The 17351-nt window shown below is 37.2% G+C and overlaps 1 protein-coding gene across 1 annotated transcript; it reads right to left on the bottom strand.

Annotated features, from left to right (window-relative positions):
• Positions 1–209: 209 nt before the first annotated feature.
• LOC111878422 (uncharacterized) lies at positions 210–581 on the bottom strand. The gene has a single exon (XM_023874924.2). The coding sequence runs from the start codon at positions 579–581 to the stop codon at positions 210–212; it is 372 nt and encodes a 123-aa protein (XP_023730692.2).
• Between the last annotated feature and the right edge of the window lie 16770 nt (positions 582–17351).

The raw sequence follows: 17351 nt of genomic DNA, 5'->3' as shown, positions 1-17351 counted from the left end.
AAAAAAAAAGCATGTATCGACCATCCAAAATATACATACCATAGTATCATACTTACAATTGCATTCATTGGCAAGTGCCAATGGTTTGCAACTTCATATAATAATAAAAAGAAGACAAAAAACTATGTATATTAAATACATTTCTATAGATGCTTAGCCTTTGAGACAATCCATCTTGAAACGATGTTATTCAATTTTATGTATTGATGTTATACAACTTTCTGAAGCAAGCTATCAGCCTGAAGAATAATGCATACCGGAGTATTACCAAAACCATGAGCCTTAGCTATCATGACTTCCTTCATCAATGAATTAAATTGTTTAATATCAAGTGTGCCTTTCTTTTCGGTATCAAATTTCTCAAATAATACATTATACAGATTATTAACCTCTTCTTTGGATTGCAATGCGGATTCCACTGAAGATAGGTCATTGATGTCATTATGAAGTTCATTACGTGATAGAACACCATCTTTGTTTACATCTAGCATGTCAAATCTTTCCTTCATGCATTTTTCAAAAGCTGCTGAATCATCGACAAATTTTGTCAACATCGGACCATCAATAAAAGCAACACTCATATTTGCAAAAAATGAAATATACAAAAGTGAGTTCTTTATGATGACATTATTAGGATTTGAGTATTCGATTTATAGAGATAAATAATATCCTCACTTAAAGGGGTTCCTTTGAAATGCATGAAAGCCCTTTATTTTAGATCTTGAAAGGATTGAAGCTTGTGTGGTTCTTTATTTCTTTCCAATTTGGTATCTTCCCTTCCTAAGAAAATGATTACCCTCTTTGCTAGCTACGTCATCTTAATAAACAACATTTTCTTAAACTATTTTAGCAATACGTCTGATAATTTTAGATTCTAATTTATGTGTTATTGCATAAAATGTACTTAAAATAATATAAATATATAATATGTTACTAAAATCATTTTATTTGTATTTAATTGTTTTACATTTAAGCAAATAATTGAGTTTACGTTTAAATGTATAACAAAATTATGTTGGACAAATAACAAGAATGTTGTTATACTCCGAACTCCACTTGCTGCCATCTCCTCAAGATAATTTTTATCATAAAATCGTTGTGATAATGAAAATCCTATACAATGCAAAGGGATTGTCATCTTCTCCCATCTTGCTAGTATAATCTTCTCCACTCGAGGGTAATACTCAACATAACTATGATTCATCATGACATCCTTAATCTATCCTAGCAAGTTATTCATTTTCTCGTAAATTTCTCCCATCTTTGATCCCTCACCATCACAAAATTTAGCCATCGAGTATATTCGTTTTGTAACAACAAGAACACATTCCACATCATCCCAAAAGCCTTCACTTTTAATTGTATCAACAACTAATAATCAATTTTGTCTAGTGTTTTCATAACTATTTTTCAACCACTCTCTCCATGAATTAAGAGCAATTGTAGTAGCAAGAGACTCTCTACAATCCCATAACCTTTTGAGCAAAATATAATGAGATGAAAATCTTGTTTTGGCTACTTTTCACACTTACAATTGTGAATTATCTCTAAAAATAGCCAATGCATGGGTGTGATTAAGAAAATATTTAATAATTATTTTCCTTGTCCTATATGTGTCTCCAGTAGCCAAAAACATTCAATTGCAAGATCTTTAAAAATTAAATTCGAAGTATGGACATAGTAAGGAGACCATAAAATGTGTTTATATACCTTCTCCACCTCCTTTCTAGCAGCCTTACAATTTGCTGCATTGTCAGTCACCACTTGAAGAACATTACTTGTTCCTACGGTTTCAATGCCTCAAAGCAAGAAGTTTGAAATTGCTGATCCTGTCTTCTCTATACCAGAAAAGTCATCTGCATACATAAACATGGCACCACGGTTGTTGGTAGCAATAGCATTGATTAATGGTCGATGTTTAACATTAGACTTGCCATCTGACACAATTGAAACCCCCTGTGTATACAATGTATCCTTCACTAAAGTTAACCCTTTTTCCACATATCTCACACACTCATCCAGAAAAACGACTCAAGCCTTATTATATGAACGAGCCTTGTAACCAACATATGCCCTGTTTATGGATGTGATCATCTCTTGAAACTGAGGATTACGTATAACAATGAAAGGAATGTCATTAACACATAGTGCTCTCATAATATTCATATCAATTGTGTTTTGTTTTCATCATACCAAAAGACTCTTCGAGTGGTTTTTTAGATTTAGAAGTAGAAGCTTTTTTATTAATTATAGAGTTCTTCAAAGATTTAGAGACACCTTTTGATTTAGCATCATTCATTCTATTTAACAAGCTTTGATATTTAGCCCGATCCTTGAGTATAGGAGGACACTTTTTGATTTCTGGTGCTTTCCCATTTGTAGCACCAAAAAAGTGTACATGAATTCTAGTATAAGAGTGGGTAAACATCTGATGGAAGTGCTTACACACCCATTTTTTTTGAACCCCCTATGTTTTTACTCTCTGATACATCAGCTATGTCCACTTCCTGCAACATGGTCTTATCATCCTTGGAAGCCTGAACATTTTGAGGAACTTCAACACTTTCTATGTCGCCTAGAACTCCATCTTCATTATCAGAATCAGTCAAGGTAACACGAAATCTCTCTGGAACAGGATTATTTTTACCATTTGCCATCTTTCAAAAAAGAAACTGAGAAGACTAAAGAACTTAAAGAATAGAGGAGTAGAGGACTGAATGTTTGAAGATGTAGAATATGATCATGAATATGAAATAGGTAATAGAAAAACGATTGGGTAATTGATTTTGGGTTCCCCATACATAGTGATCGTTCTTTTTTTTTTAGGTTCCCCAATTATGGAATGAAAGTTCCACCCGAGGATGTTTTTTTTATAATATGGAATCATCGCATTCTAGAAATTAATGGGTCGACGAATTTTGTAGATCGAAATCACGTTCCATCCTGTAACAGGATTGACATTTCAAGCAATATGGGGTTGGTGGATTTTGCGATTGGGTCGCAGTCTAGGAGGCGACTCGATCGCAATTGGTCTCATTTTTGGATCGTCTGATATAGAACGGAAAATGTAGAAGGGCGGGCGGGGGGGGGGGGGGGGGGGGGGAAGCAATCCTAGTAACTATGGTTGTGACGTTTTATGATACATATTATCGTTAGACATAATAATATTACTAGATATATACCCATTGTAACATCCTAAAATTAAAGACTAGGTTCTTAAATTAATAAAGTATATAAATGAAAGATGATTTATATAGTTAAACAATCAAGGATTTAATTGTATCTTTAGTTGATATGAAAATTTGAAAGTTATAAGTGAAAATACTAACATTTTATAGTTAAAGGAGCAAAAGTGTCGAATTTGCAAAGTTAGTTGACGGAAGGGTTGACTTAATTAGTGGAAAGGACTACTAAAGTCATATACTGAATGGATGAGGACTTTTATGTCAAACTTTTATACAAATGTGAAAATAATTGAAGTAATGGTAAATTTGACAAAAGTTGTAAAGTTGAAGGACTAGTTTCGACAAATAGCAAACTTTGTGACTGATGTTAACATAGTCATTTGACTAATTAGATAAAACGAATTATTTTTGGGTCAAAGTGTGAAAGATGTAAGTTCCTTTTTAGTTATTGATCAAATGGTGTTAAATATGAGAACAAGATAGGTTAGGGGTCATTTATGTCAATTATCAAATGTAGTTACTGGTTAGATGGGCTTCTCTTCATTTGAAGAGAGGATAAACGTGATTGAGAGAAAGGAAGAAGGAAATGGCGATTTCTATGAAACAAAGGAAGATTTAAAGTGGTTATTGAGGAATCAAGTTAGGAATTGAAGATATGAAACAACATCAAGCTTGAGAGGTATAATTTCTCATCCTCTAACTCTATATTTCTAATTCAAAGTTTGGGGAAACCCCAATGTCAAAATTAGTTTACTTCATTGATTAGGATTTTGGTTTCCAATCTCCCCTGAGTTGTTTTGATGATCATAATCTCAATCCAATCACCCTATTGATGGATTCGAGGATTTAGGTGAAAACCTTCATGAACCTTAGAATTTTAAATTAGGGATTTTGTGGTTATATGTTAGATTGGAATGGATTCAATGACCTAGATATTGTTTGAAGGCAATGAATCCAGTTGGAATGCTCAAACACATCTATGATGGTATAATCATGTATAAGCTTGGATTGAAATAGATATGGGGACAATATGATGAAAACAATGGAATCCTTAGTTGTTGGACTTTTGAGGAGTAAAGGAAGTTCATAAGTATGAATTGATACTCTTAGAAGGATTGGAATTCAAATCATAAGGTGATTAATTGATTCCTTGATTAAGATATTGAATTATAGGCTATAAGGGCATTTTGAGAAATCTAGGGATAACTACATGTTAATTGAAATCTAATAGACGAATGACATTCATGGATATGAATTGACACTTTAGAGATGGAATTGGAACATAAATATGAAGGATCTCTTGAGCTATAAGTAGTTCTAGTGATTGTTTTAGCTTAAAGGGAATTTTGGGAAACATGGAAGAGAATTGAGGATTCCATGGTTAGTTATGTACTTACAATGAGATTAATGAAGGTGGTATGTGCTTGACAACATTTAGTTGAGTGTTAAATAAGTTGGGAACAAGCCTTGTGAGCTTTGGAATGTTCAAGTGGAAAATGGAGTAGTTTACCCTTCTTTTAAACACTTGAGGATCATCATGATCTTACGGCTTCAACGAACACTTGATGAATTAAGTGGAGTGTTTTAAGATGATAAAACACCTCCTAACCATGTGTGGGAACCTATACAAATGGTACAAAGTGATTAGGAAAAGGGTCTTCAAGAACTATGCAAAGTATAGTGTTATTTTGAGAAAAATCGAGTTTTGTGTGTGTGAAGACATGAAAACACACCTGTGTAAATGCATGCTTTAATTTACACGCCCAACGTAAATCCCCGTTAGAGGTTTTCTTTTTCTCTTCATAACTGTTGCATACAGACTCAGATTTACGCACCAATTTCACCTACATTCAAATTTTTCATGAGGAATAATTTGAAACAATAAAATTTAGTAATGGAAGCTCTGAGGGGTATTTTGGTCATTTCAATGACTTATGTTGATATATGGTGTAGGTAGTGTCTGAAGAGGATTGATCTTGGGAAAAGAACTAGAAGAGCATTAGCTAACCTAGGTGTTATTGAGGTAAGTACGTGTTGGCAGTTTCCCCACATTGGGGTACATGGAAAAATGATTTTTATAGTAATGAAATACTAATATTTTGATATATGAAATGTTTTGAGGTGAAAGTGTTAAATGCTTATGGAAATAATGTTTTGAAAGAATGTGTTGAAGGCAAGAATGTTTTTGAAAGCAAAGAACGTTTTAGAAGAACACATATTTTGATAATGTTTTTGAAATGTTTTCAAATGAGTATCTTGATAAGAAAGTATAAAGTGAGTGAATCATAGAAAGTAATGACAAGAAATGGAAAGTAATGAAAAAGAATGAAAAGTAATGTAAAGAATTGTAAAGTTATGAAATGAAAACTGCCCGGGCCATGTTACCTCTTAAGAGGCACTAGAGGAATCTATCGGGGTGGCGTCTCCCCTTTTGCGAGATAGATGTCCTAATGGAAATGATGCCTTGGTGGATTGATTTGTTCTTTCCACCTCGGTCTAGACTTGGGAGTGGTTCCTTTATTGGACCTAGACCTTAACTATAAAAATGGCAACGGTTTAATACCTGAATTAGCCCTTAATGACAAAAGTAAGTGAAATACGGAAATATGACTTTTGAAATGAAATGAAAGGAAATGAAATGATAAGATATGATACGATAAGATATGAAATGATATTTATGACATGTGTGAAATGAGTTTTCCTTGAAAATGCTTGAAAATCTAATGTGGTCTAAAACTATGTTTTGCATAAAGATAAAATGTTTTGGTACAAATGTGACAAATGTTTTGGGTTACAAACCCACGTAGCTTATGAGGCATTATTGTCTTACGTATCTCTTTTTAATGCCATGTATCTCAGGTTACTTTTAAGGAGAGAGGAGATGGAGGTCAGAAGTCAAGTTATAGAGAATGGAGTGGAACTTGATAGGTTCCTTACTATTTTGTATTGATGTATGGATTTATTGATGCTTAATGATAACACCCAATGTTTTAATTTATAAAGGTTTTTTGTGGGACCGGTTTTTGTTAAATGTGGGTTAATACACGAATGCTTTTAAGACCATAACATGAAAAAGTTTTGAAAATTTTGGGGGTGTTCAACCATATTGCAAATTGAGAATGCAAAAGGATATAACAAGTAAGAAAATATAAGATAAAATGTTTATTTTAAAATATGATTATGTGAAATGGTTGCTGAAATAAGTTTTTCTCGCCATGGATAAAATATTTGTTTTCAACTATGTAGTATGGTTGTGCGATGAGATTGTTGTAACACCTAATTTAAAAAATTTCGATATTAGCAAAAGATAATCAAAGTTAGTTGTAAAAATCATTATAACAAAAGTCAGTCCCTATTTTTCGATGTTCACAAAAAAAGTTTTTTAGCATATGTGTTAGAATTTGACATCAACTCATACAAAAAACAACATGCTTTACTATATACTTACAGATAGGTAGAAATTTAAGTTGTACATTTTCTCTCAAAAGCTACTCTTAGTATATACTTTTGATGAACTATTGATGTGCACAAATATGCCTATCAGTTTTTAATTTATAAACCTAACTAAACTTATCTATTAATGGACTTATAGGTAGTGTACCTAGTCAGTTTATAATATAGAAAAGTAAGGCAGGTATCGAACTCAGGGAACAGTATTTAGCTAATAAAGTAACTACAAAAAAATTGTAACGTCCCAAAAACTTATACTAAAATTTTCATTTTTAAATAATAAACCATAAAAATAAGTTAATTCAAAAGCAATCAAAGTGAATATGTCATTTAAACATCAAAGTAAAAGTCACAAATAGTCAATGCAGAAAACTTTGGGGATGCAGGGCAGTCACGCCGAGCCCTTCCCTTTGGAACCAGAAGTACCTGAAACCATGAACATACAACCTTAAGCACAAAGTTTAGTAAGTTCCCCAAAATACCATATAACATACATAAAATAGAGAATTCTATGTACCAACCATAGTCTTACAATTAGTATCATCCCATGAGCCATATCACGGTCTTTCCTTTCCAAGCTAGGGGTCAAAACCCAAGTATTACAAACAATTACCAAGATCCATCTCTTGGTCTTCTATGCAAGTATCATAAAGACAACTAAAATCCTACATATAAGTGCCAGGGACCAAACCCCAGTCTTGCATATAATTTTCTAGGAGTCATATCCAGGTCTTTCATACAATTTCCAAGGGCCACCCCTGGTCTTCCTAAATAACATAATCTAGTGGATCGACATTGGTGCCTTCAACCCACGATTATAGTGAGGAGACTCACCTAGATCGGTAAACGAATAGATCTCACACACGATCTGCTGGTGCTGAAAACTCTCCAACTAATCATATAAAAAACAAAACCCTAATTAGCAATTAAGGTAATGCCCTGCATAACAGTCCAAAATCTAATGCTAATCCCCATTTGGGAAAAAAACCATTTTGCCCTTCCAAGTCCTCAACCCCTCTCAGTTGACTAAAGGTACAGCTCAAATCCAAACTCTAGTTTACTAACACATTATAATGTCCAAAAACTCTTTCATTATTGAATAAGATTAGCCAAGATTTGGTCCTAATAAATGTTTAGAGTGATAAAGTTCCTAATATTATGCTTTTTCATTGCTAGATAAAGCTCAAATCCAAACTCTAGTTTACTAACACATTCTACTGTCCAAAAACTCTTGCATGAATGAATAAGATTAGCCAAGATCCCATTTTTATGACTCCTCAAACTCAAAAACCACAATGAATGACAACCACAAGGTCTGGAGTAGCTTGTACTCTCAAGACCCAAGATTGTGGGACCAAAGGACATGAAAGTCAAGAACCTAAAGAGATCTAACATATGGATCAACAAGATTCAAGCTTTTTGCCTCCTGGAGAATGTTGAAGAAGAATAGGGTCTGGATCTACAAGCCTTGGACTCCCCAAGAATACTTTTAATGACTTCCTCTTACACAAAACACAAAAGGAAACACTTAATTGCTTCAAAATCTTCACCAAATGGCTAGGGTTTCGAATTATATGCTCAAGAGGGTGGATGCTAAAGATAAAAAGGACATCAAGGGGTTAGGGACCTTAAAAAGGGCTCAAAACCCCAAAATTAGGGTTTTTACTCTACATATTTATGCCCTACATACCTCACTAAAAATGCACCCCTCGATAGCTACTATTCCCTACGTACTTACCATATTCCCATGCATAGTGCAAAACTCCCATATTTCAGTTGAACTTCAAATAGCCATAACTTCTTCATTCCAACTTTGTTTTTAGCATTCCTTATATGCATAGAAAGGTATTGACAAGCCCTATAGTCCTATGTATTTACCTTTGGCTTATCACGTTTTGAAATAAAACCATAATCCATGCAAGAAACCCAACATATAACTTTTCCCTCTATACCCTTCAGTTACACGACACAAATCAAAGGCATAGGTCTGACAACCAACATTATCAACCTTCAATAAGGTCTAAAATTTACTTCCTCAAAGCCAAAGCCCTTCCATGATTGAATGTTTGTCCATAATCCCTGATTAAGAAACGATCCAGAACAGGTGTTACAACTCTCCCCCACTTCAATTAGATTTCATCCTTGAAATCATTCCCTTACTACTACTTCCTCTGCCACACTAGTCAACCCTGTCTAAACATCCTGAGTTCCTATTAGGACTAAAAGTTCATCTCATATAGAGGATTGTCCACCATCAAGCCTAATCTTAGTAGTATTCACTTAACATGACAAGGGAATGGACCGTGCCACTCTGTCCTCAGCCCATGAAAGAAAACCCAACCGCTTTATGCGAAAGCTGAAACCTTAAGCCCTTTTCTGACTTCCTGAAGACCGAGTTATCCTATCCCACATTCATAAAGAATCCAATCCACAACCTGAATCGAATGAAAACCTTCGAACCTTGAATCATCTTTGCTGATAACTGGGAAAAAACAAACAAAATCCCTGACCACTCATCGCTGCTAAAAACTTGCATTCGAAAACAAAGCCGACTCCCAAAACGAGTGTCAATCACTGTTGCTGAACCAACACACAATTTACATTCTGCTAACCAGCGTTCATATTTTGATTTATCTAATATCTCTCGCGTCTTGTACTGACCTGAAGTACCAGATTTCCAACCGGTTTTTGTAGCTGATAGCCTCTCACACGACCATACCATGAGATTCTGACCAAGAGTTTATCTGAAAAAATCTATCCTAGCCTATTCACCAAGATGGCTCCAATAGTTCTCAAGGGACGACATAACCAACTAGCATACGAACATCAGATAGCCCACTTCGCTCTAGGTGAATGCTACCGGCCCAACCGTAGTCTTACATCACCACCGGCCCCCAAAGCAGCCTACATCCTCCCTCAATCCCATGAATGTTGTGGCCCTACCATAGTCTCATAACCCTTCCTACCATGGTCTAACTCTACCTAGTGAAGGCTACGAGCTAAATTTTAGATTCGCAACATTGTCACAACCACTCATCAACTTGGTGAATGCTATAGGCCACATCATCATCTTATAACACTTCCACTCTGCCTACCAACATTTTGAATGATACAGGCTACCCATCAGTCTTACAACACTTCCATAACTACCTACCAACCTAGTGAACACCCCATAGTCTTACAATACTCCCACAATTGCCTGTCAACTTTGTTAATGCTACGACCACCCTATAATCTTATAACGCTTCTACCACCGCCATGGTCGCAACTTATGGTCTTGCCAACTACCTACGATTCAATACAAATTGGAACTCCAAGATGCTGATCCCAAATATGCATTCGGTGTATGATTCGAACCATAAAGCCTTTATCAAACAAGAATAGACAGAGAGATCGTAACACAACCCTCAACCTGAGAGTAGCCACAAATCCAACATGCATCACTACTGATGCTGCCCATCCTCAGATGAGATAAATCGATTCCTAACCTTTTCTTCTCTGATTACCACTACCTAACTAACATTATTTCTTTCATAAATTTTGGCTCATTCCACGATCAGAATTGGCTTTCTACTTTCCCTTGGCATGCCATTCCAAGTTGACCTATAATCAGAAAATTTCCATAATCCTAAGCGATTCTCTCCCACTTGGAATTATCTATACCATGTCCACCTCATACCCATTTAAATTTCCAATCAATCTACGATTTCATTACTTAGAACTACCGCCGACCTGAGCTTTGCAAGAATTCACATTTCATGACCAGCCGACCTAGCATACACATATCTCAAGAATCCGGATAAATACAACCCAATATCTCAACGAAACTTGATATCTCGAAGAAACATAACCTGATACAACTTCCAAAATCCTCGTGCGACATAACAGACGATAAAGAATGAATAACCCAACTATCAAAACGGGTAGATAACTAAGCAAACGACCTTATTGCTATGGAGAAATTCACATGCAAACATGCGATCAATCACCTTGAAAATTTGAATTTGACAACAACTGATCTTATACCTGCGATTAAAACAATCATTCATTGCATCGTAACCATAGAAAATCCGTAGGAGTCCTACATTTAAATTCAACACATTCATGCTGCAGCTTCCTAGGAGCCCTTGCTAAAACCACCAAAAACTGAATCAGCTGCTGGTTCTCCAAACAAAACACTTAGTTTTCCTTCAATTAAGGCTTGCTCTGTCATCAGTCAATGTCTCCCACTTCAAAACCCTTAACCGAATCAGTCAAATAACCTCTAAGCATGGCTCTTGGTATGCAAAAAGGCATATGAAGAATCTTGATATGTAATAACTAGACCATTCCAAGGAAATCCTGATTTCTAGCCAAATACGTAACTGCATCGAACATAGTGTCTCGCATATACTAACACATAATCATAAGCATGCATAATAACAAGAGCATGAAAGAAGTGAAAACAATACATACCTGCAACTTCAACTGATGGGACTTGGGTCTCCTCAGCCTGTAATCGAAATGCCCTACTCCTCATTACATGAGCCTCCACTCTGCCCTTGCGGCCATCAATAATCCTCAAAGTAGATGGAGCTGGTATCCGCACCGCTCCACATGTCAATCTCGGATAGTTGGCCTTCTTGTGGCCCACTTGGTTGCAGTGGAAACATATTATACTCGATCTCCTTACTGACATGACCAATCCTGCCACACTTGGAGCAACCGATTACCCTAGATTGATATATCCCATCATGATGTTTCCCGCATGTACCATAATGACCTCAACCCTATTGGCCCTCGACCGTTGGTTAGAAGTCTTGGGTCTCTTCTTAGGACCCCCAACTGCATGCACCTACTCTGTCTTCCTCTTCCTGAGGTGCTCCAAGTTAATTTCCCACTCTCGGGGTATAGCTATCATGTCCTCCAATGTCCAACAAGCAGAAAAGCTAACAAACTCAATTATATATGCCCTCAACGTGTCCTGGTACTATGTATTCTTTGTCTTCGTCTGCGACATACTATGGAACTAGTAATGCTCTCTCCCTAAACTTCATGGTGATCTAGGGAAATGGTCTCAGTCGCCTGACGTAGGTCCTAAAACTCCCGCGCCAGTTGTAGCACCTCGACAGTCGGTGCAAGCTCCGCTCGAAATCTGGTCACAAGATCAAGCCAGGTCATAGAATCAATAGATGGTGCTTCTAGAGCATATCCAATCTCCTCCTACCAATCCTAGACTCTCTCCCTCAAACACCCTACAACGAACCTCACCTTCAATCGTTCGGGGCAGAAGCTCGTCATTTGGGCACACTCCATGTTCGCTATCCCTGCCTGACGAAAATGGGGTCTTTTACCCTAAAGAACTGTGGTGCCCCACATCCCTAAAAATCCTTAAATATGAGAGTACGGGATCCATATTTCCCAACGAACGTCTCGGATTGATAGGCCCGAAGGTTCTCCTCCATCATCTCAACTATCCTTCCTTGATCGTCTCGAAAATCACCGGGGTCGCATCAAGGATACCCTGCGTAATCTCAGACGTGATGAACTCACTTAATCCATCTTCAATTGGTTTGGTAGTAGAGCCCGTACCAGAACCAGATCCCGAGCCTCCTGCTCCACCACGTATCATCACTATTCTGAAAAGACACCATAAAATGATCAAAACATTCCCCAAAAGAATTCCTCATTTCATAGGTTTCTTATAATCGTCGTGACTTTCCTTTATTTGAGTATGGATCATGTGCTTTCAGTAGTATGGGCCCATTACTAGCTTCCACACCTATCCTTACTTTCCTGAAGAATTATCCCGAATCCTCTAAGTCACCTTCTTAAATTGGTACTCCAAGTACCCGCTAAACAAAACATCTAAACCTACTAAAACACTTCTTAGGCTCTGCTAGGTTGCTCACCCCACCCTTCCATCAGCTGCTAAAGAACCTCTACTAATGTCATCTATGTACTTCATGAATTAAATTACTTGCAAAAAAGCTTTAGATAACCCTTCGACCAAAGGACTCAACCCTACAACTGTTGGACTAAGACGACATATGCACAATAGGGCCAAATCATTTAATCTAAAATTAGTTAACCATTGCATCATGTAACTTAACATACTCATGAAATAATCAACACACATTAGTATAAGTCACATGAAGCACAAATCAAGCAGCATTTGGGCATCGAATAATCTAATCTAGTGAATCACCTAATCAGGCCATTATATCCAACATCTGAAATCCATACTAGCATGCAGTTCTAAAAGCTCAACCAACATGCATATAAATGCATCTCTCCTAGCATTCTATCATGTAATGCCGAACATATCCTTAGCCCTAATCTAGCATGAAATTCTCATGACATAAACGTAACATCATGTATGGGTATTTTGGGAATCACTTACATGAGCTAGACTGATTACACGCGTCACACCCCTTTTCTATATAATTTTTTTTTTATAAAATTCATTTTCTTTCAAAACGATTATCATTTCCTTAGTTTGAGTCCAGACACACCCGAGAGTGTGGTCGAATCTCTAAAACCAAGGCTGTGATACCAGCCTGTAACATCCTAAAAATTTATAGTAAAATTTTCATTGTTAAAACAATCAACCATACATATAAGTTATTCCAAAACTAATCAAATTGAATATTTCATTTAACATTAGAGTAAAAGTCACAAATAGCCAATGTGGAAAACTCTGCAGGATGTTGTGCAGTCACGTCGAGACCTTCCCTTTGGATCTGGAAGTACCAAAAACCATGAACATAAAACCATAAGCACAAAGCTTAGAGACTTTTGAGTTCTCCAAAATACCTCATACCATACACAAAATAAAGAATGTTATGTAACAACAATAGTCTTACAATTACTATCATGCCATAAGACATATCATGGTATTTCCTTGCCAAGTTGGGGGCCAAAACCCAAGTCTTACAAAGAAATGCCAAGAGTCACCTCCTAGTCTTCCATCAAAAGTGCTGCAAAGACAACTAGCATCCTACATATAACTACCAAGGTCCAGAACCTGGTGTTGCATACAAATTTCATGGATCCATATTCAGTTCTTTCATATAATTGTTAGGGGCCACCCCCTGGTCTTCATACATAACATAATCCAGTGGGCTGCCATTAGTGCCTTCGACCCACAAGTACAATGAGGAGATTCACCTCGATTGGTAATGATGAGAATGAAACTCATAAGATCGATTAGATTCGAATAGGTTAAAGAATCAAACACAAGAATGAAGGTTGAAGTTGTGACGAATGATTAATAATCTCTGCCTTAGAAGAACTCGATAAAGAATTGTTACTGTAAAGGCAGAGTAGGGTTACCAGAGGATCAAATACAAAACATGGTGCCTGCATGCACTATAAATACCCTAACACTAGCACAATAAATAAACCGGGTGGACATGCCCAACCCTTTACTAATGGATTATAATAATACAATACAAAATTGAAACAACACAATATAGACCCAACAATCTCCCCCTTTGTGTCAATTAGGAAGGCAAATTCTTCATTTTTGTTGACGCTTTTGCACTTTGAACAACTTCGACATTATTCCCAGCAAGGGCTTGCGAACCATGTCATACCAGTTGATCATGTATGAATAACACTTCTTTTTCGCAACACTGTTCGCTTTATTCTGACTTACAAAGTCCACAATGTAATCAAGACAGGAGGTGAATACAAATGCGTTTCTGGAAAGTAGAAGCAGGTTCTATGAACGTTCATATATGGCCTCTCTCTTCTCTGAAATGCGACACTCCAGTCCTTCTTGCGTATCCTCCCCAACTTCATCTTATCAAGGTTCTTCGGAGGGTCCTTGGGGAGAACAATGGGTTTCTTGTGCAAAACAACAACAATTTCCACATCCATCTTTGCAATCTTGTGGATGTAGCTGACCAACATTCACTTTAGATGTCTAATAATAGTCTCGAACTTCTATGGATCCTTCATCAGAAGAAGTAACAGAGAAATCCAATTGAATGGGTTGACGCAGGATATATCTGTAAGAGTAAATTCGTGAGTTGAACTTACAGCCCCACTAGCAACCTTAAAATGAGCATTAATGAAGCTCTCAGTTTCAATTAATCCATGCACCTTCACAACTGTAATCTTCTTTGAGCTCCACGTTTCGTATTGTGGCCTCATGTACTTCAAATAAAACAAACATAGAGCCTGATCCTCGAGAAGCGTTTGCAATTAAGTCAAAGTTGCGAAAGAGAAAAGCCTTCGGAGTGATAGGCAAATCGAGCTGTAAATCCAATGAATTCTCCAAGTTAAAATATCTAACAGGCTCTAGCCAATAGATATTCGGATTTTCAACGGCTTCTTTCAAAATTTGCTCAAGTGTCCATAGAGGAAAGATGGTTTTCTGAGCTTTCAGTGTTTCCTCTGCTTCACGAGCAAGCCTTTCTTTCTCTTCAGCTTCTCTAACTATATGATTGTTTTCATCAATTTCAGCTTCACGAGCCTTTCATAGATTCAACTCATGCTCATTAGGTTCATCCTCTTCACTGTCATCGATAATCTTCTCTTTGACTCTCAAACTCAACTGCATTAATCTTTGGTTCGTTAACTTTGGGCTTTCGTTCTTGAAAATCATCACCCCAGCTGGTTTCTTGACACTTTTGGTTGTTGCTTTCTATGCCTCTTTCGTTGCTTCTCCTTTTTTTTGGGATGAAAGATTCTGAAACACCCTGAATCCTGTCTAACATAGAGAAGATAGGCTGTAGTTTCTCTACGAGACGTTGATAGACAAAAACAGTAAGGAGAGAGTTGCGAGTCTCTATCAGATTGTGCAACTCAACATTCGCATCAACAACACAGCTATGAATGACAACATTATCTGACTTGAGATCAACCATCTGTTTGTTGGTAGTAGTTAATTTCACTATAATAACCTTCACACGCTCAATTTTCACTGCAAGCACATCCATGATCTTTTTTTCATGAGCTTGATCAACCTGAAGCTTGACGATTTTTGAGGAGATGGAAGTCTGAAACTCAGCATTATTTGACTGTATGGCGGTGTGAACCTTCTTAAGAGCATCCTTTTCAGCTTGAAGAGACGTTCCAAGATTGGAAATCACCTGATTGACTTTCGCAGTGTTGGACTCAAAAGATGTCTGGAATGTCCCTATAAAATCTTGAGCATCAGAAAGTAGTTTTGCGACTTTTTTGGTTGTTTCCTTGCAAGTTTGTGCAAAATCTGCAACGACATATTGGTGAGATCAAGGTTGGAAGCATGCTCCTTCGTTAGCATTTCCATGAAGGCTTTGACAGAAGCCTATGAGTAGTCATCACTTGACGAGGCTTTGGAGGACCCAGTCAAGGAATCCAACTTGGAGTTTAGTTCTTTAAACTACTTCGCAGTCTTGGGAGCATTGTCTTCATCACTTTCCGGTTGGACATTGGAAGGACTAAAGTGAAAAGCTTCAAATGCGTCCCAGTCATCACCAAACTGAGTGTCTGGATCATCTTGATATAATGGTCAGATTGGAGTGGATTCTGGACCAACAGAGAAACCAGAAGCCCTTACCCTTATATAAGATACGTTGGTAGTCACTGGTAGTGAACTTGTTGTAGTCGTTGTAGTTGCTGTGGAGACCATGAGCAGTGGAGTAAGGATGGAATTGATGTTTGAGGTTGTGAAATCCCTATAGAAACATTTGGGCAATGAGCAATAAAGATTGGTGTTGTTGTAGCAGTTGGGGATGGTGGAGAAAAGTCTTGAAAGAAATCATCGGAAATAGGAATTGAAAGTGGCATTGTGAAGGTTACCTCATGATTCGTAGTTGTAGCCTCTAAAACTATAGGATGCAAATTTACAGTTGTATCATCTTCTTGCTAGACTCGCTCAGGACTACGAATGTCTAAGATGGTGTTGGAGTTCGAATCCTCCTCAGCACTTGGAGTGGGAGTCCTTGGCTTGCGAGCATCCTGCTTAACCTTTTTCTTTTTTGGAACTGGAACATTTTCTTAGTGTCCAACCTTTGCCTTTCGCTTGCCCCCTTTCTTAGACTTATCAGCCTCCATTAGAATCTGTTACATTTTGGAGGTCATTCGGCGAGGACCAGAAGCCAGTAGACTGCGATAGGCTCGGATAACATCACTTACAGCTAGGAAATTGCAAAGCATCATCTCTGAAATTGAACGAATGAAGGAAAATCGCGAAGTATCTGACAAGATGATGTTTGTGACGTGTTGAAGAAAGTTTACTCTGGACAAGTTGAGCCCAAAGCACAGTCCCATAGTCGAGATTAACGCCAGAGTAAACACCATACATGATCATCATGAACAACTTACTAGCACAGAAGGATCCTATTACCCTTTCGGAGAAGCTTTTGAAAATAAGGGTAAATAACATATTCCACATTGGCGGTAAGTTAGGCTTCTTGAATTTGGAGACAACTGCAAGGTTTTCACGGTATCCCATATTGTAGAACATTTCCATAATTGCAGAGTTGGAGATGGATTCTGGATCAACTATGTCACGACCTTGAGGAAGAACTAGTAAGCTACAGAAGATGGATTTATAGATGTGGGTTTCTCATTACCGATTTCAAAGGTAATATTTTCTTCATCCTTGAGACAGCTAGCAGTCGAGTACGCATTGGATAGATGAACCAAGGGTATGTTCTCAGTTTTCATCAAAGCGATAACAAGTGGAGAATAACAGATGCACTCAATTAGCGGTTGGAAAAAGGAGACGTACTTGGATGGTTC

This window comes from Lactuca sativa, chromosome 5 (assembly GCF_002870075.4).
Source record: "Lactuca sativa cultivar Salinas chromosome 5, Lsat_Salinas_v11, whole genome shotgun sequence".
In the NCBI taxonomy this organism is placed as follows: domain Eukaryota; kingdom Viridiplantae; phylum Streptophyta; class Magnoliopsida; order Asterales; family Asteraceae; genus Lactuca; species Lactuca sativa.
This window is presented reverse-complemented; position numbering and strand designations above follow the sequence as displayed.

What these genes read in the sequence shown, in the direction of transcription:
- LOC111878422 (XM_023874924.2), bottom strand. Translation starts at nt 581, where the DNA reads ATGAGTGTTGCTTTTATTGATGGTCCGATGTTGACAAAATTTGTCGAT.